The 22,746-nt window shown below is 46.4% G+C and overlaps 2 protein-coding genes across 3 annotated transcripts in view; one reads left to right on the top strand and one right to left on the bottom strand.

Moving 5' to 3' along the window:
• Window positions 1-256: 256 nt before the first annotated feature.
• On the bottom strand, window positions 257-5,526 carry SHOX2 (short stature homeobox 2). Of its 2 annotated transcripts, none has more exons than XM_050902453.1 (5): window positions 5,090-5,526; window positions 3,385-3,593; window positions 884-941; window positions 677-769; window positions 257-590 (listed from the first exon to the last, which is right to left on the bottom strand). In XM_050902453.1, exons 1-5 carry the CDS (start codon window positions 5,358-5,360, stop codon window positions 307-309), a joined length of 915 nt encoding a protein of 304 aa, XP_050758410.1. In that variant the 5' UTR covers window positions 5,361-5,526; the 3' UTR covers window positions 257-306. The 2 variants fall into 2 exon arrangements, with proteins under 2 accessions (XP_050758410.1, XP_050758411.1); XM_050902454.1 differs by having other exon boundaries at window positions 257-558; window positions 681-769.
• An 8,731-nt stretch (window positions 5,527-14,257) lies between these two features.
• The window catches only part of RSRC1 (arginine and serine rich coiled-coil 1), a 169,596-nt gene continuing 161,107 nt past the window's right edge, over window positions 14,258-22,746 (top strand). Inside the window, exons 1-3 of the mRNA XM_050902803.1 lie at window positions 14,258-14,292; window positions 15,161-15,355; window positions 17,915-18,040. Of these exons, the coding sequence (XP_050758760.1) occupies window positions 14,258-14,292; window positions 15,161-15,355; window positions 17,915-18,040 (356 nt within the window). The remainder of the gene's footprint in view (window positions 14,293-15,160; window positions 15,356-17,914; window positions 18,041-22,746) is intronic.

Raw genomic sequence — 22,746 nt, 5'->3', positions numbered from 1 at the left:
CTGATGCAACGTGAAAGGAGGCCCGCCTCTCTTATCAAATTTCTTGTATTAAAGTGAACTTCGCAGAAAAAGGTCAGTTTCAAAACCTGTGAACTTCCCAGCTGCGCGTCTAGTTCCTCTAATTCTTTAAATAAGTATATCTCTCCCGTCAGTTTCTCCTCTCCCTCGTCTTTTTTTTTTCTTTTTTCCTTTTCTTTTTTTTTTTTCCGCCTTTTTTCCCCTTTTTATTTAAAAAAAAACAAAACCAAAACCCAAACAAAAAAACCAAAACCCCCCCAACCCCAACCAAACCGCGGGCGCGCCCGGTCACAGCCCCAGGGCGGCGGCGTGTTTCTTGGCCTTCAGGCGGAGGTCGGCGATGCTGGAGTTCTTGCTGGTGGTCTTGGCGGCGGCGGCGGCGGCCACCACGGAGGCGGCGGAGGCGGACTCGGCCAGGGTGGCCAGCGGTAGCCCGAAGGGGGGTGCGGGGAACATCATGTAGGGTGCGTGGGCCAGGTGCGGGTGGAGGTGGTGATGCGCGTGGGCCACGGCGCTGTCCAGCTGCAGCTGCGCCTGAACCTGCCGGGAGAAGGGCGGCGCGTGGCAGCGACCCACCCGCGCGCGGCGGTCCCGCGTGGGCCTGTGTCGTGTCATCCTCCGCCCCGCCCCGGCTACCCACTCGCGTCCCACCGCCCACTTGCCTGCTGGAAGGGCATCCGCAGCGCGCCCACGTTCACGTACGGGGCCACCCGGCAAGCTTCGAACTGGCTGGCGGCGCCGATCAGCACCCCTGCGGGAGGCAGCGGCAGGCGGTCAGCGCGGGAGAGCACCCTTCTCCCCCCCCCCCCCCCCACGCGCGCGTCCGACCCACCCGCGGCACTACCCCCACCCCCCTCCCCGATACCTTTGTGGAGTTGGTTTTCTTGCTTTCGGCATTTGGCTCTTCGGTTCTGGAACCAGACCTGCGGGGAGAAGGCGAGGGGAGTGGGGGGGGGGGGGGAAACACGGGGGGACGGGGACACGGGCGTCACGGCCACGCTGCCACCGCGGCCAAAAGAAAAATAAATAAATAAATAAGCCCACCGAGAATAATAATAAAAAAAAAAAAAAGCCCGGCAGACAAAGAAACCCGGCTGCGGCACGGGCTGGGCGCCCTCCTCCCGGGCAGCCCCAGCTCATGAGCTCCGAAACGCAAAAGGCAAGGGGGGGGGGGGGGGGGGGGAAGAGTCAAAATATACCGAAAATGGACATTCGCAGCGTGCTCGTTCCGTGGAAATGACTTTCTGAGCCCCGGGTTCGTCTTTCCACCGCAGGGTCCCAAAAGACCTAAATCGCCCCCTGATATCTAATACTAACTGGCGATAATGGGTTTGGATGTTTGCACCGTCAGGCCTGAGAAGATCGTGTTCGTTAATAAATAAATTAATTAGCTTTACCTTCAAGAAAAACTAAACACCAAAGAGTTTAATGACTCACTTTTTTTGGGGGGGGGGGGTAATTACTGTCATAAAAGCTTCGCTACAAAGAAGTTTCGAATTTCTCTGTTTCTCTGTGCAGTGGAGTGTAGCACAGAAGCGGAATAATTGTCTCATTATCATGATAATCTAATTTGCTTCCGCAGAAAAGGCTGCGCGTTAGACAAGAACATACTTCTAATATTGGGAATGGAATTGTTCGAATAAATTTCCAGAATAAAGTTCTGCTCGCTTAGAGAAGAGAGGGGAGGGAGGGAAGGAGAGAGAGCGCGTCTTAAAACATTTCTGTTTAAAGACAGACCTCTGCACCGCACCTCAGAAGCCACATCCACCAAGCAATCCTTTCCCCACGGCCAAAAAAAAAAAAAAAAAATTTCTTTTTTGAGGTCTTACTTGAAGAGACAAATATAAACGTGAATTTCCCCCGCCCTGTCATTTACTTCAGCCAAGGAAAATCTGCCCAACAGCCACGTTCGCCCTCAGCCTCCCGTGGAAACGCACATTCCGTAATTTACAAATTAGTGCAGATGCGAGGCAAAATATTATTGCAAAGCTTTTTCCGGAACGATTTAAAGGGAATGGGTTTAATCTATGTAAATCTCCAAAAGTTATTATGCACCCTGCGATTTGGCATAATGGGAGCGCGGATTATGCGCCGCCGCCGCAGCGTTCTTTGTCGAGCAAACAGCCAGCAGAAGGAAGCACCTCCCTTCTACATTTTTCATAGCCAAGTTGAAGCCCTGCAACTTTGTTTGGTTTGGTTAAGATTTGCTGGGCTTAAAGAGGCGGCCGCCTCGGTGGAAAAACGGGGGAGCGGGAAAATGAAGGCGCTTTTTTTTCTTTTTTCTTTTTTTTTTTTTTTTTTTTTTTTGTTTGTGATGACAAAAGCTGCTTATCACTACTTTTTCGGTTCAACGTGACCGCTCTGGTTCTGTCCTTACCCTATTACAAGATGCAGGGAAACCCCACAAGGATTGTGCGCATAGTTCGGTGCAGATGGTGGCCTACGAGCACAAAGATTGAGGGGGAGTATCTGTTACAGCAAGACTTTCTAACAGCTGCAGATGTTAGGGGCCTAAAACTACTCCATGTGTTCAAACAAATAATGACCATCGTTTTCTCTTCTTTTTATTATTAGAACGGAAATACACCGGAGCAGCTACATTTGTTCTAATTTCAGGAGTTACCTTCCTCCCCAGCCGGGCAAAGCCCGGACCCTTCCTCACTCTTCATCTCATCCCGACAAAACTCGCAGAAACCAGCCCAGGAACCGATTTCGAAAAACTTTGGGAGGGCAGCCCGAGGTTAAACGCGCAGGTTAAAGCGGAGGAAGCTGTGGCTTCTCGGTGCGGGAGAGCGCTTAAAATAGCCTGGTTTTATCCCAGACTTTTGTATTTCATAAATCCGAACAAAGCCGGTCTGTGCACTTCGCTCAATTCTCGTGCCGCTTCCCTCAAGATTTAAGAACTACGAGGAGAAACGGACTGTAAATTTTTTTGCACTTAGCAGTTCCTAATTTAGTTTATGGTCACTACATCTATAAAGTTAATTGGTACGTCCGCCCGGTAAGCCCTGCGCCAGGAGCAGCCCGGCGAGGGACCGCAGCCCACGCCAACAGAATAGCCATTGTAGCTCCTGCCGAGGCAGAGATGAAATGAACGCAGAGATTAAATAAAACGCGACAGAGCGAGGGGCAGGGGACTTGCAAGGAGTCAAACCACAAGAAAGCCCGCGGAGGTGATTTTACAGATTTGCTGGGTGCAATTCGGCGCGGGGAGCCCCCCCCCCCCCCCCCTCTCTGACAGCCTGTGTCAGGAGCGGCGGGGACGGGGCACGACCGGGTTTTACCGAGCTGGCCCCTTCCACCGTGCACACACACCCACGTACACGGGCACCCACTCATCCCCGCAGCCGGGCACGGCTTGGCTACCTGCACCCTGGCCTCGGACAGCCCCAGCCTCTGGCTCAGCTCCTCCCGCATGAAGGCGTCCGGGTAGTGGGTCTCGTCGAAAAGCCTTTCCAGCTCGTTCAGCTGCTCCAGGGTGAAATTCGTCCGGCTCCTCCTCTGCTTGATTTTCGTCTGCCCTTCGTCTTCCATTGCTTTCGCATCCTCCTTGCGGTCCTTCAGCTCTGGGGAGACTGGGCACGACACAGGCAGTCAGACAGGCGGGATGGCCGGGACGGGGGACAGCGGGGACGTGGGGGGGGGGGGACGTGGGGGGGCTGCCCAGGGTGCCAGCGCTGGGGGCGGGAGGGGGGGGGGGGGGAGGCAGCGAGGACACCGGAGCTCATCCCCAGCCCGCCGCTCCCTCCGCGACGCGGGCGCCCGCAGCGCCCGGCAGCCGGGGGGAACCGGGCAGGAGCCCCCCCTCCTCTGCCCCCCGGGGCTGGAGCAACCGGGAGCGGGGGCCTGAACACCCGGGCCGCGCTTAGGCCCGCCCGCCTCGGCCGCTGCCTTTCCGGGCCCCGCCGCTCGGCTCCGGTAACCGCTGGCGGCGGGGAACGGGGCCCGGCGGGCCGCCTCCCGCACCCCGGCGGCCGCCCGGACAGCCCGCACCGAGCCCACCGGCGCCGGCCGGCGGCAGGTCTCCAGCCCCCGCTGCCGGCCCGGGAGAAAAAGCAGCAACAGGTCGCCGGTACGCTCCGCCGGTCACCGCGGCCCCTCCGCGCCCGAGCCCGCTCTCTCCCCGTTTGTTTTTTTTTTTTTTTTGTTTTCGTTGTTTAATTTTCTGCAAGAGACGCGCCCCGGGCCGGACCGCGGGGGTCCCTGCGCGGACCCCCGCGGGACCTGCGCGCCGCGGGGCTGCCCGCCCGGCCCTGCCGCGGCTGCCGGCTCCCCCCCCCCCGCGCCCCGCTCGTTAGCACCAATTTGTTGATTAGCCCTTTTACCCGGGGATGCTCCCGGCCGCGCCGCGCTCCGCCGGCAACGCTCGTCCGAACAAAAGGGCGGCAGCGAACCGCGGGTCCCCGCGCAGCGGCGGGGACGGGCCCTGCCCCCGCCGGCGGGCGCGGAAACCGCGCTGCCGTTCCGCCGTGCGCGGCCCGGTTGCCTTCCCGCAGTTGCCGAGAGCGGCAGGCGGCCCCGGTACGGGTACCGCGGCCATCGCCCCCGGCGCGGAAAAAAACGCGTGGAATAATCACGGGGCGTTTCTGAAGAAAGCCGCCCGGTAGGGCCGGAGCGCGGAACCGCACGGCGCGGAGACGGGGCCGAGCGTCGGCAGCGCGGCCCGGCCCCACGCGTGTCCGCGCAGCCCGCGCTGCCGTGACCCGCGGGGGGAACGAACGGGCCCGCGTGGCCGGGCTTTCGTTGGCAGCGCGGCTTCCCGTGGGATGCTAAACAGGAACAGATCGTGTTGTGAGCAAGTTAAATGCTTGTTCAAATATTTTAATATAAACTTCGAGGCTGGCCGCATATTTCCCGTAATTGGGAAAACATGGAAAGCCGCCCATCAACGCCTATCGCAGCCTCCCCACGAGCGCTGCCGCCGCCGCCGAGCTGCCCTTCCACCCGCGACCGCGGTCCGTTTCGCCATCGCCCGCTCCCGCCTCCGTTCCGCGCGTACCGACCCCGACGGGGGAAGGAGGGGAAGGGGAAGGGGAAGGAAAGAAGGGGGAGCCCCCGGTGCCGCCGTTACCGTCGCTGAGCTTGGGGGTGGCCGCCTCGGCGGCTCTCTCGGCGGCGGCGGCGGCGTCGGGCTCCCGCGGCGGGGACCGCCCGCCGCCCGCCCGCACCGCGGGGCTGCCCGCTTCGTCGCGGCCCGGTTCCGCCGCGGTTCCGCCGGTCTCCCGCGGTCCTCCGCCGCGCAGGGGCCCGCTTTCCAGCACCTCGCGGTAGGTGATGAGCTCCTTCTTCTCCTTCGCTTTGGGATCAAACGACTTGGAGACAAACGCCGTCAGCTCCTCCATGGCCGCGGCTCAGGGGCGCGCTGCCCCGGCTCCCCGGGCGGGCATCCACGGGGCGGGGTGGCGGCGGCGGCGGCGCCCCGGGCCGTACCGAGCCGTGCCGTTCCGAGCCTAGCCGTGCCGCCCGACGTGCAGGGCTCTCGGGGTCTGATAGCGACGCCGCGATTGAAGTGGCACTATTTATACTTTGCAAAGCCTGCCCCTTGTTCCCGGCGAATTACCTCCCCTCGGAGCTCTGAATGGAGCCCTTCTCCGCCGCCCCGGCCGCGCCGCCCGCCGCGGGGCACTGCGGCCAGGGCACCGCCGGTCCGCCCGCCCGCCCTAGCCGCACGCTGCGCCCTAATTAATTTAATTAAGCGCGGGCCCGTGCGCGAGGTCCCGGGCGAGCGCGGCGCGGGAGAGGGGCCGGAGCTGCGGGGGAGTGGCCAAGGCGGGAGGCGGTGAGGGTTGGGGGGGGGGGGGGGGGGGGGGTCGCGCAGGCTCCGCACCCGCGCACCGCCCCGCGGGGGGTCAGGGCGGCCCCGGTGGGGTGCGGAGGGTGCGGGGCCGCCGCCGCCACCACCCACCACCACCACCACCCCCCCCCCCGTGTAGCCCCGCGGGGGCAGAGGCAATGGAGGCTGCCCGGTACGCGGCGTCGCGCAGCGGCGTGGAAGCGGCCCCGGGGGAGCAGCGGGGGAGCCGGAAAAGTTCCTCCGTGGACGCCCAAATCCACCAAATAAATTACCGGCTAATTGACAGTGACAAATACCGCCGTATCATTAACGTTTTCTCATACGGCGAATTGAGGCATCAGATTAGGGCGAATTACGCTATTTACTGCTAATATTGTTTTTCCTTTGTTGTTTAAATCCCATTAAGAGAGTACTTTTGTTGACAGAAGTCGTCTCTTTTACACCTTTGCTAGAATTCTAATAAATTATTCAAAATTGTTTAACTCTTGCTTATGTATCGATTTTTCATTTGACCTTTGGAAAGACGGCTTTACATAAAAGAGCGTTTATTTACTCGAGCAGGTACGGTATCGAGGATGGAATTAGCGTTTCTTCAGATCCAATTATACACCCCTCGGCCGCGATAGGCAACGATTTACTGTTACTCCGTTTCAGGCAGCAGAGCGGGTCCCGCCGCCGGTGAACCGGTCCCCGCTCGTCCCCGCTCCGTCCCGGGTGGCATTTTCGGTACCGGGGCGGGGATCGGACACCGGGGTCCCGACGGGAACAGACCTGCCCCATGCTACCGACCGGGAAGACGATCGTCAGCGGCTCTTCCATCCTTACGTTTCGTTCATCCTCACGCAACGTTCCGCAACTCCCGTGGCGGGGAGCGCGTGCTAGGAAACTCGCGTTAAACTACCCGAATTCGTCAAAAGACAGAATTAAGTGTAGGGATTAAATCTTTGCGTTCCGTTTCTCGCCGTTGCCCGGCGGAGGCTGAGCTCGGCCCGGCTCGGCGGGCCGCGGCCCGGGACGTGCTCACCCCCGCGGCTGGGTCGCTCCCTTCCCCGGGCCACAGCCCGGCCCCGGTGCGGTGCCCCACGCCGCGGGGGGAGCGCTCCCCGTTCGGCCACGGGGGCGGTTGTCAGTGCCAGGAAACACCGACCCTCGTTAACCACTTCGAGCTGAAACGAGAAACCCTCCGCGCCGCCGGCCCCGCGCCGCCGCGGAGCCCGTCACCCGCGGGGGGAGGCGGACCGCAGCGTGCCACGGCAATGTGCCGGTAAGTCGTTGTTGCGGTCGCTACCACCCTGCGCCCGCTGCAGACAGAGCGCCGTGGGTTGCTGCAGCCGCCCGTGGGCAGCGGGGACCCCGGCCCCGGGACCGGCCGCGCGCCCCTCGCTGCCCGTCGCGCGTGGTGCGTGGGGCTCTCGCCCCGCCGGGGCGGCGAGCGCGCCGCATCGATTCCTCGGCGCTCGGCGGCGCTGCCTGGCCGCCTGGATGAGCTCGGCGGTGGCTTGCTGCTGTCTGCCCGCCGCCCAGGAAGGCGCTGCGCTCAAACCGACAGCCGCGGCCCGGCGCCGCTTCGTTCCCGCGGCCCGGCCCGGCCCGGCTCGGCTGGGCTGCTCCGCCGCTCAGGTAACGTGTGTGGGGCCCGGCGGCGAGCCCACCCCCAGCAGGGAGAAGGCAAGGCGCCGCCGGCCGACGCCGCGGCGGGGGCCGGGCGTGCCCTGCGGCCTGCTGCTGCTCCCGCTCCCCAGGGCCGCGGCGCGCTGAGGGGCCGCGGCGGCCCCCCGGCTGCGGACCGGGGTCAGGGGGTGGCGGGGTGGGAGCGGCGGCGTGGGGCCGGGCCGGGCCTGCCTGGTGTTGCCATGACGACGCCGGGGCCGCCCCAGTGGCGCGCCGCCGAGGCCTGGCCGCCCCGGGCTGTGGAGGGGCCCCGGGACGGGTTGCCGCGGGGCTGTGCCGCCGGGTGTTGCGGCTCCAGGCGTGGAAACGCTGAGGGTTGTTTCTCCTGCCGAGCCTCCCCGCCCTGGTGGCGGGGGTCCCGCCGGTGCCGGGTTTGGTTTCCCGGCGGCCTGGCGCTGCCGTGCGCTCTGGGGCACGGGGGGGCTGCGGGGAACGCCGTGATCGGCTGAGGAGTGCGGTGTGGGGTCTGCTAACCCCGGTTATAAACGTGTCCGTCTCTCCTAGGAGTAGTCTCTCACCGCGTCTGAGGGGGCAGAGGTGTAGTAGCGTCTTGTGCGGAGCAGAGCAGGAGCAGCGCTGCCGAAGGCGAGCAGCCGGCTGGGGAGCAGAGCCGAGGCCGGGGTGTGTTTCTCCTGACTCTGGTCGGATTTCCCGGTGGAAACGGCACGGAGCACTAGGAACCGCTCTCTTCCCAGTCTTTTTCAAGTCTGTTTTTCCCCTTGCTGTGTACTGGCAGGGGCCAGCTGATGTGAGTGGGGAGCATGCCGTACCTGTGAAGGACGTTACTGTCCCTGGCACCTGCCCTCGGAATCCACTTTGTGTTTTGAGTCATAAGATGATAAGAGGAAATTGTTCGTGTAGAATCTTACTTTCCCAGCTCTTGGCTGTGAAAGCGTGGGTACAGGAGGTATGCGGTGGGTTTTTTCTGTATCTGATGCGCTGTTTCTGGCAGCAGTCATTTTAGGTATTTTCATTTTATGTTTCACCTAAATACAATTCTGGGTGCTGCTTTTTTTCAGATATGAATGAAAATTTTTTTGGACAGTTTATCTGTTCTAATGATCTGGGACAAATTTGAAACATGCTATTTTTAGCAGTTTAGTATGATCCTATACCCCATGAGTGAGGAAGGTATTTAGAACTTGATTTAAAAGAAATACCAAAAGCTGCATCATAAAGTTCAGATAAACGTAGTTGATCGGTGAGCTTATTCTGAAAGTTGGTTACTTGGAAGAAATGCTGATTAATTAACGCCATTAGTGAACTTACTTGGGTCAATCTAAAATAGGAATGTTTGTAGTTCTTACTGCCTTCAAGTATGGAAAATGTAGTTATGTGGTGGAAGGCCAGTTGGTAGAATAAGGAATTGTTGCGCAAAAGATGGCTTGTGGAGGTGGTCTCTTAGTAGATGAGCATCGTACTAGGGTTTGAGATCTTGGTTCAATTCTCCACTTTGCTGTTGGTGTCCTGGATGACCACGGGCATGTGACGTCTCCTTGAGCCTAGTTTTTCCCACACTTTGAAATCTACAGATTTGAAGCAGAATTAAGGAATACTGTTATTATAAATAAATTGTTTGTTCATGATTTTGAATTGAGGCAAACTTTCTTCAAGTTCAAAATTAATGATTTTGAAAAATACCGTTGATGTAACTGTCAAAGAGGACATCTTCGATGTAACCAGAAGACAGTGTTCTGGTACATTTGGTGTCTGTGGATTCTTGTTCCTGTAGGAGAGATTGTAAGAAAGTAACTGAATTCCTGTGATTCTTTGATCTCTAGACTTTGTTCTGAGGTAACCAGTTATGGTAGCTCTCTTGGAGGATGCAGTTCAGGTGTTCCTCCTGTAGTGATCTGGAAACTTGGCTAAGGGAAAGAGGCACCACTGGATAAGTACGTAAAATCAACAACAAGAATTCAGGTTGCTGCCCTCTTAAGAACAGCTGCTCTGCTGTCTTTTCTAATCAAATCGCTTCCTCCAGTGAGATCAGTTTTTCTGAATTGTGGAGCAGGGACAGTTTCCACATAACTACAAGCTTGGTGGAGGTGGATACAAAGACAATCTTTGATCTGTACACACACAGAAGCTGTCTGAGAGGGACTTCTACCCTCCGCCTGTTTGTGGTTTCCCTTTTTTGGGGAGCAGTGTTGCCATTAGTAACACTGTGTAACTCCTACTTATTAGCTAGTGAGCATGTTTGCTGAGGACTTAGAATAAATTTTACTTCAGTTAGCCTTGTTTCCTGGCTGAAGCTCAAGTAGCATCTCATCCTGACTTGATTCTCTCCTATCGATGGACTCACACAGTTCAGCAGGAAAGAAGGGGGTACTGAGATGGTTGCAGTATATTTTCCATCAATGCCCTTCTAATCGGTTATAATTTCTCAAAGGATCTTGTTTGTAGGGATGTTACATAAACAGTGCAGGTGGTTAGTGATTATTGCAAGTCAGTTATAATCAAAGTTTCTTAGTAACTAGCAAACATAAATTGTTTGGGTTTGGTGCTGAACAAATGTGGAGGTTATTTTGTCTTCATTGCTTCTGGCTGATTATGGTAACTAAAGATTGTATTGTTTAATTGGATGCTGGGCTCAAGATGTAGTCTGCTGCAGTAACGTTTACTGGATAACAGCCTCTGATTAAAAACAACCAAATGATATTATTTTCTTACCATCTACAGTAAATACAGTAATAATTTGAAACTCATGTTTGAAAATACGTCGTGCACACTTGAAATAATTCTAACACCTATGAAACAAGATTGAACAAGGTCAGATCAATGAGTGTATGCTTCTTACTGTGTTTTAAAGTGTACCTTACTCTCCCTGAATACATTTTTCTAGAGAAGTCTGTTTGTTTCTTATGTCATCTATGTTTTCTTTAAATTTTTAAATGCAAGGTGGGAGGTTACTTAGCTGTTTGCAGGTGAGCTTGATAGCACTGTTTATAACTTTGCCAAATGTAAACAGTTGGTTTGAAATTTCTGATGTTGGCGTTTCTCTTGGCAAAACGTGTGTGTGAGAGTATGCATTTTGTTTTCATTTCAACCAGAGCGTTGCAGCATCAGTTTTCAGAAACAAGACTTAAACAAAAATTAACTATTAAAAAACCAAAGGCCTGGAGACCTGTCTTTTAGATACTCCAACATGCCTGTGCTCCAGAACAGGGACTTCAAATTTATCAGGTCCAGCTGTTAGTCATCCTGTTGAAAAGCTGTTCAATTTCAGACAAACTGCAAGCCTTCAAAATGTTGAAGTTCACAGACATTCACTACAGCCTTCAAAAATACTTAAAGCAGCTGATTCATTTGATGATGTTATGTTCCAGCTCAGGCTTCAGCATGAGTTTCCATGTAGCTGCTGTGGGTCCTCATATCTTGAGACAGCATCTTCTGGATTCTTAGTGTTCCTTTGCTGTTTGACCAGAGTAGTTTGATGTAAATTCGGAAGTGGGTGAGGGAATACGCTAAGAGTGGATGAGAACCATGCGGGGGGAAGGCTGGGGCTGGGTGATGGAAAAGCATGAGCCTCACTGATATGATGGTCAGGAGACTGTCTCCCCATGAATGCCTGGGATGTAACCCAGGTTCTAAGTTCATCTGAAACCATTCATTTGCTGTTGGTGCCTGTTAATATACCTTTCCTTCCTCCTCTTCTTCTCCTCCTAGTATTGCTCCATAGTCAGGATAAAAGCCTCTTGTGTCTCTCTAGGCATTGAGAGCCATATCTTCCACAGTGCCTACACATAGAGAGGGATTGGCAGAAGCATGTCTCCTATTGCAAATACATATAGTTTAACGCTTCTGCCTAAGAATTAAGGGTAAGGAGCCTTAAAAATGGGATTCCCCGTAGCTATAAGGGTGAACTCTCTTATGTCACTCTGTTAACTCAATGGTACAAGTCTTTGTGGTGGATCTACAGACTTTGTATGGAAACAGACAGGTAGGACAACCCCATGAGATTTAGCATATGATGCCATGTAATGAGTCTTAATTTTTTCTGTTTGCCTTTTCTCCCCCCCCCCCCCCCCATTATTTTGCTAATTAAGGTTCTCTGAGTGATCTTAGTTCTCCTCTGCGATCTGTAGGTGCTATTACACAGTCCTGTTTGTGGAAATGGTATATGGACCACTGCTGACCCACCAGAACGACTCTTCCATCCATCAGGCTTCAGCTGGTGTGATCAGTCGATGCTGGCAATCCCTTTTCCCGGGTCTGTTCAGGAGTATGGAGGGAGTAGGCAGTAGTCAGGGAGAATACTAACCTGTTACAGGTCTTGACAATTGACTGCTCTCAAGTGCTATGGCTGTAAGAGGTGTCTTTGCAGGAAAATGTGTTGTGTACTGAAGGGATGGTGTAAAGACCCTGGTGTAAGATAGTGCCTGTCAGACAAAGTTGTCTGTCGCCTGTCTACTTCCAAGATACCTCTGTAGGAGACAGCTACTAGGACTCAGCTGCACAAATTGTTCCAGGATCAACAGTCTGCTTCTGGCAACTTCTTTTCCAGTGGAAACTCTAGAACGTGCAGGGCATCAGTCACCCATGTGCCTGTGTCCTGTAGTTCATCCACAGTAAACTCAGTGCTCCTGGAGCCTCTGAGGCTTAAGTATGTGAAGTATGTGCACATATGCTGTAGGGCTTGTCCTGTAATAGAGAAGGGCCACGGCATGTAGTTCTTCTTTGGTCCTGAAGACACAAAATTGAGATTTACATAATATGTTTCACTAGTTTTGTGTGCTGCTTAATCCAGTTATGTGTCCAAATGGGGAAGAAAGCTGATGGCAAAAAAAGGAAGTTAAACAACAGACGATATATATGTTGAAGTGTAATGTTCTGGCTCATAATGATATCCACATCAAGTGGCGACTGTCTCGGCAGAAATGTCTTTTGTACTCTTTGTTTCTCTGGTCTCTTTCATTAATCTTGCTGTCATGAGCTGTGGTCTCTGAGCTTTTAACTTAAAATCTGTGCGTTGTAGTTTCATCTTTCTTAGCAGTTCCGCTTATTTTAAGTTTGAGATTCAGGTTCATGTTCATTTGAAGATTGTTCTATCAGTATATATTTGAAGAGTTTTATTTTACTGTTCAATAACTGTTAGTACCATGGAGCTCAGTAAATCTTTTACTATGAGGGGAAAAAAATAAAATGACTGCACAAGATGGTGTGTTGATATAAATTGACATTCCTCTACAGAATTGTAAATTAAAGTCATAGTTCCTTAAATGAGCTAAAATAGTCTGTAAAGTACTGCCTCTGTCTTTTTAAAAAACTGTGCGGAATAACTTTAGTAAGATGGTAGAAACAACTTCATTTAAAAAAGAAATTCTCTTGCATAGCAGTTCATCCTCCTAAAATTCTGCTGGTTTAGCTGCATGGAGATTCGCTGTTTTAAGTTGAATATTTCAAAAATGCTTTGTTTAGATTGTTAGCTGAAGGACCAGTTCTACAGTGCTGAAAACAGAAACTATTGAGAAGTAAAGTAGATATATAGAGGGATTTACTGCAGCAAAGCTTAGTAACGGCTAATTTGTAGGCGCTCCTGGCTGCAGGAGTGGAACTGATAGCTCCGAGTTGCGTGCCGAAGAGCCGTCTGCAGTCCGCAGAGATTTGGCTACATAGGAATGAGTTTACATAGCTACTGTTTTGATTGTGGCAGCGAGCAAACTCTAGTGAACATCAAAGAAAATCCAGACACTTAAGGGACCATCTTGTATTTTGCATTGAACAACTGTTGGGTAAAATATGGAAGCTCTCCTTGAGGTAGATGCCAGGTCCAGAACTTGGCACTTTCCAGGAGGATGTCCCTTTGACTCTTGACTTGTGCTTGCTGCAGCTTCCTTGCCCTGGCTCCAGGGGTCTGGCAGTCCTTAGGACGAGCTTCAGCAGCGTGGGAGGAATGTCTCTCTATTTGACAAGCGAACTTGCATCTCTGACATAGTCTTCAAATTCTGTCAAACGCAGCAGTGTCTGTATATTTATTGTATTTTCAATGTAGCTACCCAGAAGGCTCCCTTGGGAAAGTTGGTCACAGTACAGTGCCTTTGCAAATCCCATGCCTGCTTGGGTGTTTAGATATATCACTGTAGGACTGTAGCAAGTACGATTGCGTGCAAAACAGTTTTAGCCTTCTTGGGAACTGGAGGGTGAAAATGTAGATTTAAGAGACTTTGTGGAACTAAAGATGGTTTTTTTTCCTCAATCGTGCATTTTGACCAAAAGGCCTAGCGTAATCAAGACTTGTATTTGCATGTAAACCTTTTGTGAATTTAAGCATAAATGTACTTAATGGTACATTTCTCTTTTGTTCTGTTTTCAATCTCTACCCTGGAGATTCGGGTCTGCTGCCTGGGTGGTAAAAGGTGTGAGGAAGGGCAAAAGTTTGTATGCAGAAAATGGACAAGTTCAACCTGTTTGTGCTAGAAATATGAGGACCTGTAATATTTCAGTGTTGGTTAAAGACAGGTGATATTGAGGCAAAATATATCTGTGATCTAGCTGTTGATATGAATGTTAAAGAATTATGAGTTCCTGTTTTCCCAGTGCAGAAGTAGCTAGGGAGCCTTGAAATAACTTTGCTTTTGGGAAGAAGGGCTGTTATGGACCATTACCTGAAGTGTGTGTGAAGAGGGGTCTGGAAGTCTTGGGTAGATAGGGCTGATACTGCTGGGACAGAAAAATAGTTTTAAAGCATTATGCACTTCTTGCAACCTGGAAAGTCAAGAAATACAACAATGCTTTAATTGTGAAGCAATGAAACTGATCTCTTGGGAGTTCCAAATGAAGATGATAGTCTTTGCAACAATTAATAAATGGCAGGCTTCCCCACCCCCCGTTTTTTTCAAATCTGTTATCAAAGTCTGTAAACTTTGTCCAAGTAAACACATTGGCAATCAAGAAACATTTCTGAAATTTAGTATTTACAGGTGTGATTTTGGAATAAAGCAATTTAAAGTTGAATGGATCTAAACTAAGAACCAAAATCAATCTAACTCTAGTTTAAATTAATTTAAAAATAACTTCCTAGATTTTTCTTTTCTCAATGTACATTTTAATTATGACAAGTAGGACAAAAATGTACATTATTTTAATTGCACAACCTAAAAACACGTGAAGTGAGTTACATCAGTAGCTGAAATCAATAGACTGCATTCTATTGATTGTGTAAGTATTATGGATCTTCATTTATAACTGTAAATTAAACATATTAAAGGTGCTCTACTACTGATTGCGTAGCATCTTAAAGTGAGATATCAGATATTAGAAGTATCTCGTACATTACTCCGCAAATTTCTGAAAAATTAATATCTAAGGCAAAAATGTAAAAATAAGCTAAAATGAAAACATGTTCTGATGTAGAAATTATTTTATCAGTGCATTTATCTGTTTAAATTGTTGTGAGATATCTTTTGTGAAAATTTACGACAAATAGTTGATACCATCATAAATTAATTCAAATTTGCTGACAGTGTAAATTTCAAGTTACTTGGTAACGTGAATTTATTGACGTCTTATATGAAAATCTTGCTTTTTATTTTTGCATGCAAACCAAATTTTCTAGTCACATAATGACTTTTAAAATGTTTATTTATATATGCACACACACTATATTTTTTTATATATATAACAACGTAATGTAGACATGAGACTTTCTTACAGTTTAGAATTTTTGTTTTTACGTAGTTTAAAAATGGGACGTCGCTCCTCAGACACAGAAGAAGAGAACCGAAGCAGAAGGAAAAAGAAACACCGCAGGCGTTCGTCTTCAAGTAGCTCCTCAGACAGCAGAACATACAGCCGTAAAAAATCTGGAAGGAAATCAAGGTCAAGGTCGCGCTCTCGAGATCTCCAGTCTCGTTCACATTCCTATGAGAAAAGGTGCATTTGTAGTAATTTACTGTCTGTTGCAGTTGTTTGCAAATCGAGCTCTTTCATATTATGGCAGAAAGCTAGAAGTGTTTGAATCCAATGTGTAGTCAGTTCTAGGTTGGAATTTCATAACAAAGTTTGCTCTGAATCTTGGAAGATGTGGCAATATTTTCACTTACATCTAAAGAAAAAACAAAAATCACCCCCACCATCAAAAAAACCAAAACACCTTCCCCGCCTCCAAGAATACAAAACCAGTGTATATGCAGGTCCAAAGGTAACTTCCTTATTAAAACAGACAAAAACCAGCCAACTAAAATAACTCTTCCTTTCTTCTCCTTCTAAATAATGAATTTGGAATCTCTTTTTGGAAATATAATAGCTCATACCAGTTTGTAAAGTAGTTTCATTCAACTAGTTATAGACTATTCTTTGTTACTTTTTTCTGTTGTAATAAACCAAGTAGGTCTTTCCAGACAACAAGGTAGACTTTCTCAATCGAAAGACTTAGGGTGATTTTACAGTAGGTCTATACATTTGCTGCAACAGCTACTTTTCACCATTATTCTGGCTATTTTTTAAGTGTACAGAATACAGTAGTCAGCCAGGTGTTTAGAACACAGATCATGTGGCTATATCTACCAATTTTTTCTTGACCTAGCACTGCATTTCCTTCATCGGAGGCCCCTTTCAGTACCTGACCTTTTTAGATCGGGTACGCTATCCTGGTTGTCTCTCAGTCTGACTTGCGGTGATCCTGGAGTCAAACTGAACGGGTGGTGGTCAGTTTATTACTAAGCGGAGCTGGAAAATACTCATGGTGTCTAGCTGCCCTGTAAATATATTAGAAACTGCTCCTGACAAACCTTTCTGTAGTTGGCAGAAGAGTGTGTCAATGAGGGGCAAGTTGGCTGGTTGTGGGGGGTTTCTTATTTGTTTGTTTCCACCCCCCCTTTCTTGTTCCTGCTTAGCATCTACATACAGCCCTTAGGGGACACAATGAGATGACATGGGCTTCGATGCCAGCAATATGCTGATGACATGCAGCTTTATGAATCTCTTTAGTCCAGTGCAGGCATGGCTATCTCGGAGATAAAAACAGAGCTTGAAGGGAGATTAGAGTCTGGACGAAGACCAGTTGACTTAAATTGAATCCAGAAAAGACGAAAGTGTCTGCTTTTAGGATCTGGCTGGCACCTTTGCTTTGCCCTTAGTTTAGGGCATTTGCTCCTGGCAGTTAAGTCACTATTACACGCTGGGGTCCTGCTGGATTTATCCTTGACCCTTAAGAATCAAAAGCAGCAGTCTCTAAGATTACTGTTCTTCATCTTCATTTAGCAGGAACATTGCATTCCTTTTTCAGATGAAGACCTGTTCTTTAGTAGTTAAGCTATATATCTTTTCCAGTTTGGACTACGGCAGCACTACTTGTGTGTAATATAGCACCTTCTCCCTTATGCTAGCTAAGCACATATCACATTGACTACATCCTGAATTACAGAAGTGTTTCTACATCGTGTTGTATTTTAGTATTAATCAAACATAATAAAGGCCAAAAATATGGGGGTTCTCATAAGGATTGTAATTGTTATTTAGTTAGCTGTTAGGGAGATGGAGGGGAGATTTTAAGATTAAGACTTGGAAGGTATCTCTCCCCCCAGTTTTGGGATAAGTTGGTTTCATTTATGTATTTGGTATCTATTCTTCCACCTTTCTCCTTTGTGTATAAAAATTTATTCTTTGAATAAATGAAATGGGGAGGTTGGGTGGGAGGGGAAAAGCAAGATACCTTTCTGACTCCTCACTGAACTCAGGAAAAAACTTCTGAGCTCAAATGGAGTAAATTAACACTGATTATTTGATTACTAATAGTACTAAAAAAAAGGGGGGGGGGAAGGGTCTGTGTGCATCGGAGCAGAACAAAGATTGCATGTTACGAACGTTGAGATAACAAATCTGTAAGGTGATATATACACATAAAATATTTTTAGGTGTGCATAATTTAAAATACATTTTTATGTTTACATTTTATGTATGTACATAGTATGACTGGAAATAATTGTGTAGAGTAGCAATACAGAAGTTAACATTTTATGAATTTCATTTTTGGCACTGGAGTTGTAGTCCTTATCCCATACGGTGTATTTCTGTGTAAATCCTGCTGAGAATGTAGGTTCTAAATGTTTCTTCAACCTTCGATTTGGCAAAGAGGCAGTGAGTTCCAACGAGTCATGGGACTAAAAACCATTGAGAGCTGGGTTGTGTTCCTGGCTTTGCCCTTGAGGTATTGCATGATGTTAGGCAAATCACTTAACTTTGGTTTCTCTGTCTACCCTTTTTCTGTCTTGGGATGTATATTTTAGAATATAAGCTCTTTAAGACAGGCATTGTCCATGTGTATATGAATGAATTACTACAGTGTAATAGTGGTATTTGAGGCTTCTACAACATAGTACAAACCCCACAGGTTTGTGTGTCCCTTTTAAGTAAACTGTTAGGGGTTTTGTTCCTGGTTTTTGTTTTTGTTTTTAGAAGCAGTAGCATACTAATAGCATGGTTTTGTTTTAGACGCAGACACAGATCGAGCAGTAGTTCTTCATATGGTTCTAGAAGAAAACGCAGTCGTAGCCGATCGAGGGGCAGAGGCAAATCCTACAGATCTCAAAGATCGAGATCAAAAAGTAGAACAAGAAGGTAAGACTCTTTTCTAGGAAAAAGAATTATTATTTCTGCTGTAAAAGCATTCATTTAAAATCTCCATATAGTTACTGAGTTTGGAATATACAAGAAAAAATGGTTGCAAGTGATTGTCTAAACTACATGTCACTTGAAACTCTTCCTAATTTGAAATCTCTATGCTGTGCTTTTGATGTACTAAATCTTTAAATGACACTGGTGGAACAGTTGGTTTTGAAGATAAGTTATACATTTTGCATTTGACCAAGTGCAAAAAACATTAATAAAGTCACCTTGGTTTAACTATAATCATCTGAAAACTTCTTATGGATTTTTTTTTTGATTACTGATTTTCATAACTCCCATGCGTAACATTGGCTCCCTGAAGATCAGACTAAACTGTTATTTTCTCATCTGTATTTCCCTTGGAAAGAGATGAGTATTTAGTTATGCAAATTTTTCTTAATATTTAAAGATATCTATGGTGCTGAAATTTTTCACAAATTGGATTGTGACAAATGAATATTTTCAATAATAAACGTAATTTAAATATTTAAATCTTAATCAGATGTTGCAAATTGTATTATAAAATCTGCTTCATACTTTTGTAATTAAAAGAAGCTCAATTTTTGTGTGTGTGTATTTTTTTCAATTAAAAAGTTTAAATAAAGTTTATCCCTGGATATCAGAATTACTGTTAGCATTTTCTATTGAATTTAAATTAACTATTGAGTGTATCAGGCAGATCAAAGCTTTTTTGGTATGTGTTTACAGATCTTCAGCCGAGTAATTTTGTGTACCTGCACTAAGAATTTAGTATAACACGTTATTTACGTATACCAAATCAGTAGAGCTGTTGCCTCTAAATGTTGAAAAATTGTTGTTTAAAGACGTGAACGTTTCTCTTATTTGTATTCTCTTGTGACTTATTCACAGCTGTTCATTATAATAGTTGCTGGGACACTTATTGCTACAGTGCCTTTGTAGTAGCAACGTGGTTATTTAAACTGTCTGATCTCTCTTTGAGCATACTTACCATCTGAGCTGTAGACCCCAGATAAGCTACTGCGCTGTGTGTAGAAATATTCCTGTAAATATCCACTGTTTTGTTAACAAAATCGGTTTTAAAACAATGAAATGTCAAAAGAATAGGGTGAAAATGAAGGTGTTTTTCAGTATGTCAGAGACTCAGCATTAGGAAATACAGTAACCTGGTTGGAAGATCTCAGTTTTATTGTAATAAGTATAAATTGCAGATCTCATTAGACATAGTCTAATGGTCATCTTTTCCAAGGGGTTTACTGATGTTAATTGTCATTGCAATATGTGGAAATTATGCACCTAAAAACTTTAAAAACATGACTACTGTTTACTTCATTTTGTGCTAGGAAATATTGTGTATAAAATATTTTATGTATAAAATATACTAGCTTTTCAGTACTATAGCTACGAAGGCATAGCTGCACGTCACTTTAAATGATGTTACTATTCACAGACATGGTTCTTCAGGGAAAATATTTATAAATAACATCCTAAATTATAACAGAAGAGTCTTTTGGCATGTTAAAAGCATAAAACTAAAATGTTAAAAGCATAAAACTAAAACCAACAGGACACATTGAATCCTTTATTGTAATTTTTTCCAAGTCTGCTTTCTGCTGTAATGTTACACTGAGAAGCCATGGATTAATCTTATTTCTGGAGAAGAGTTAAATAGGTTGCAGAAAGCTGCTACTAGAGGCCTGTGTTTTCCCTGTTTGTTAGCGTTGAGGCAGTTGCAGCAATGCTAAATAGTTCCTTTTTTTGCTATCTCAAAATCTGTCTTGTGTGCTCGATCGAAGGTGGTATGAACAGCTTTCCTAAGAGGACTGAGTACATTATGATTCTTCAGGCTGGAAAAGAGATCGTGAGGGAAAGAGGGAATATGATGGAGGGGTATTAAAAAAGGAAAAAAAAAAAAAAAAAAGAATGGCGTGAAAAGATGATTAAGGAATGAGTGTTTCCTATCTCCTCCAATGTAAGTCCTGGGGCAGGTATCAAGTGAACGAAGTCAGCTGGTGGCAGATCCTAGTCAAACAAAAAGAGATGGTTCTTATGTATCATGTAATTAAGCTGTGGAAGCCCTTGCTGTTGGAGGTTGTGGATACCAGAAGTTGAAATGAATTAAAAAAAGCACTCAGGCAAGAAAAATCCATCCAAAGCTGTTAAATGCAAAGAGGCAATATTTGTCTTAGGAAACGTATGTATTTGTGGCGCTGAAGTGGAATTTTCCTAAGAATTTGGCATCTGTAGTTCATCAATTTTTTGCTTGGGGTGGGGCAGCTTATTTTCTTATGACTTTTAAAGGTAAGTACTGAAAAAACCACTTACGTAAACTAGGCAATAAAATGATCAGAAGTAACTCGGGCAGCCACCTTGTGTTAGTGTAGTAAAGAGTGTGTTACCCACTAAAGCATTCTTGCTGATCTTCAACTTCTGAATTGCCAGTGGCAGGGAGTAAAATCTACTGACCCACCTGAAAAGCAGCAATATGAGATACAGCAATGAAGTGAAGATCATCTGTATGCTACTTGTATTTGTGATGTTACTGTTGTGCCTTCAGAGTACCACCTTTAGGACTTGAACAACAGTGATTTATTTTATTTATTTTTTTTGTGTTAATTCCCAATGAGAATGGGACTGACACTAGAAAACTAGTTTCATATTGGAAGTTAAGATCCATTACATGGTATCTTTAAATCACTGGATTTGTTTTTGGTATAAGTCATGTAGATGGCACAAATTCTGTATCCCATAATGTCTTTTCTCCCCACAGTCCCCCATCAAATTAAGATAGTTTGTTTTTCAAGGTAGTGAAAGTGTTGGTAAAAGTATATGTGACTGTAATGTAATTTTTTTTAATAACTTCTCTAACATAGGTATTTTATTTGAGTGAATGATTTACAGAGCTCCAACTGTGTAAAATACCGAAATATCAAGTTTTAATTTGAAAAGTTGGATTTTTATAATGACATGTTTTAAAAATGAGTAGGTATTGTTTGTAACCTAAAATGATTTTTTTTTTTTACTTTATTTTAGAAGATAAGAAAACTTGTGCATATTATAACTATTTTATTTTAGATGCATTTTTTAGAGTAAAAAAATTGGGGCTTCCTAGTAACGCTATAAATTTAAAGCTGTCCTACAGCAAGATAGTACAATGCAAATACGACTTAATAAGATCACAAACTGAATTTCAGCAAAACAACCAAGATTTACATTAAATTAGGAATTTTAAAACCGATTTAGTTTGTTTTACTGAGCATTTGCTTAATAACATTTTGCCTTCTTGCAATCTTTTTAAAGACAATAATTCGTCTGTGAAATGCGGGCACATCCTCAGTAGAAAAATTGAAAGCAACAGCTCACTTTCTGAAACCACACATATAGTGATATAAAGAAATATTTCAGCTCTACGAAATTTAATAAATCATCCCATTTCCTAATTTGATCATATTAGATGCTGATGTGGAAGAAGCATTTCAGATACCATCTCCTCATTAATATACATCAGTCTGGGGAATAGAGCGGAATACTTATGCAGAGATGTCACAGTTACTGTTTCTTAGTTTACTAAGTGGAACAGGTTGATGTGGTACTGGGTGCTATTTGTCAATGTCTTGCTAAAATGGTTTGGGTCGAGTTATGGAGTCCAGAAAGACGGCGGCTGATAAATCAAAAGTGGATTGAGTGGACAGGAGGCAGTGATTGATACTGTGACAGGATATGAAGAAAGGAATCTTGATACAAGCATGCATGATATTGAATATGAGAAGGAAAATGGCCCTGGAGTATGGATATTATTCAAGGAAATGAGAATAATAATATCATCTTGAAATTATTGCTGGGTGAAGATTAGGATAGTTCTTATTAGAATATTATGCTTCTCCGGAATGGAGAAACTCGGTTTTCATATAATTTCTATGTGGATAGAATGTTGTTAATATTTTTAGATTTTTTCACTGCAATTGTTCTGCAAGTTAATTGTATATGAAAATACTTACTTTACATCAGAACTTGTAACGCAAATCTTTTAATTCATGTAGCTTTAAATAGAATTAACCAAAATATGTTAACCTTTATTCCTTGATTTCATACAATTCTGTGATTATAGAGTATTTCACTATAATTGCCTTTAAATATGCAAGTTTGGTTTTATTGTCTGCCAAGTGTTTTTGGCTTTTGCCTTTACGTTAAACTGAAAACTGCTGCCTTGAAATGTCTTTAACACAGTTCAACTTAAAGATTGACACAATAACAGCTAGTACATCTATACATATCTAAGAAGAGAAAATACCGTGTGTAAAGTAATCCTGTTTGTAGAATTAATGCCTTTGGACTGTCAGTGAAGGAAGTGTTTGATCAGTGTGTTGTGTTTTTTTTTTTTTTTTTCCCCCACTGTGTGTGTGGGTACATGGTTACATCTTATTTCTTTACCATTCTTCCAGTCTAATTGATTTAATATTGAAACGTGTGCATCTTATTGCAGTCCAGTGGCAGGGCGACCTATTTCTTATGGGTGGCTTTGGAATAGACTTGGTTTTTGGTATGAAAAAGCAGCTTGTTGACTGAAGTTGCCATTGTCCTAGCAATGTAAACTAGAATTAACTTACATTCAACCCTCATAGCTTTGTCAGAATTCTTCGTGTTTAGCACGTATAGTTTGTAATATTTAAAAACAAGGT

Source organism: Gymnogyps californianus, chromosome 10 (genome assembly GCF_018139145.2).
Source record: "Gymnogyps californianus isolate 813 chromosome 10, ASM1813914v2, whole genome shotgun sequence".
NCBI lineage: Eukaryota > Metazoa > Chordata > Aves > Accipitriformes > Cathartidae > Gymnogyps > Gymnogyps californianus.
Note: the sequence above shows the minus strand (reverse complement) of the source record. Positions and strands in the feature narration are given on the sequence as shown.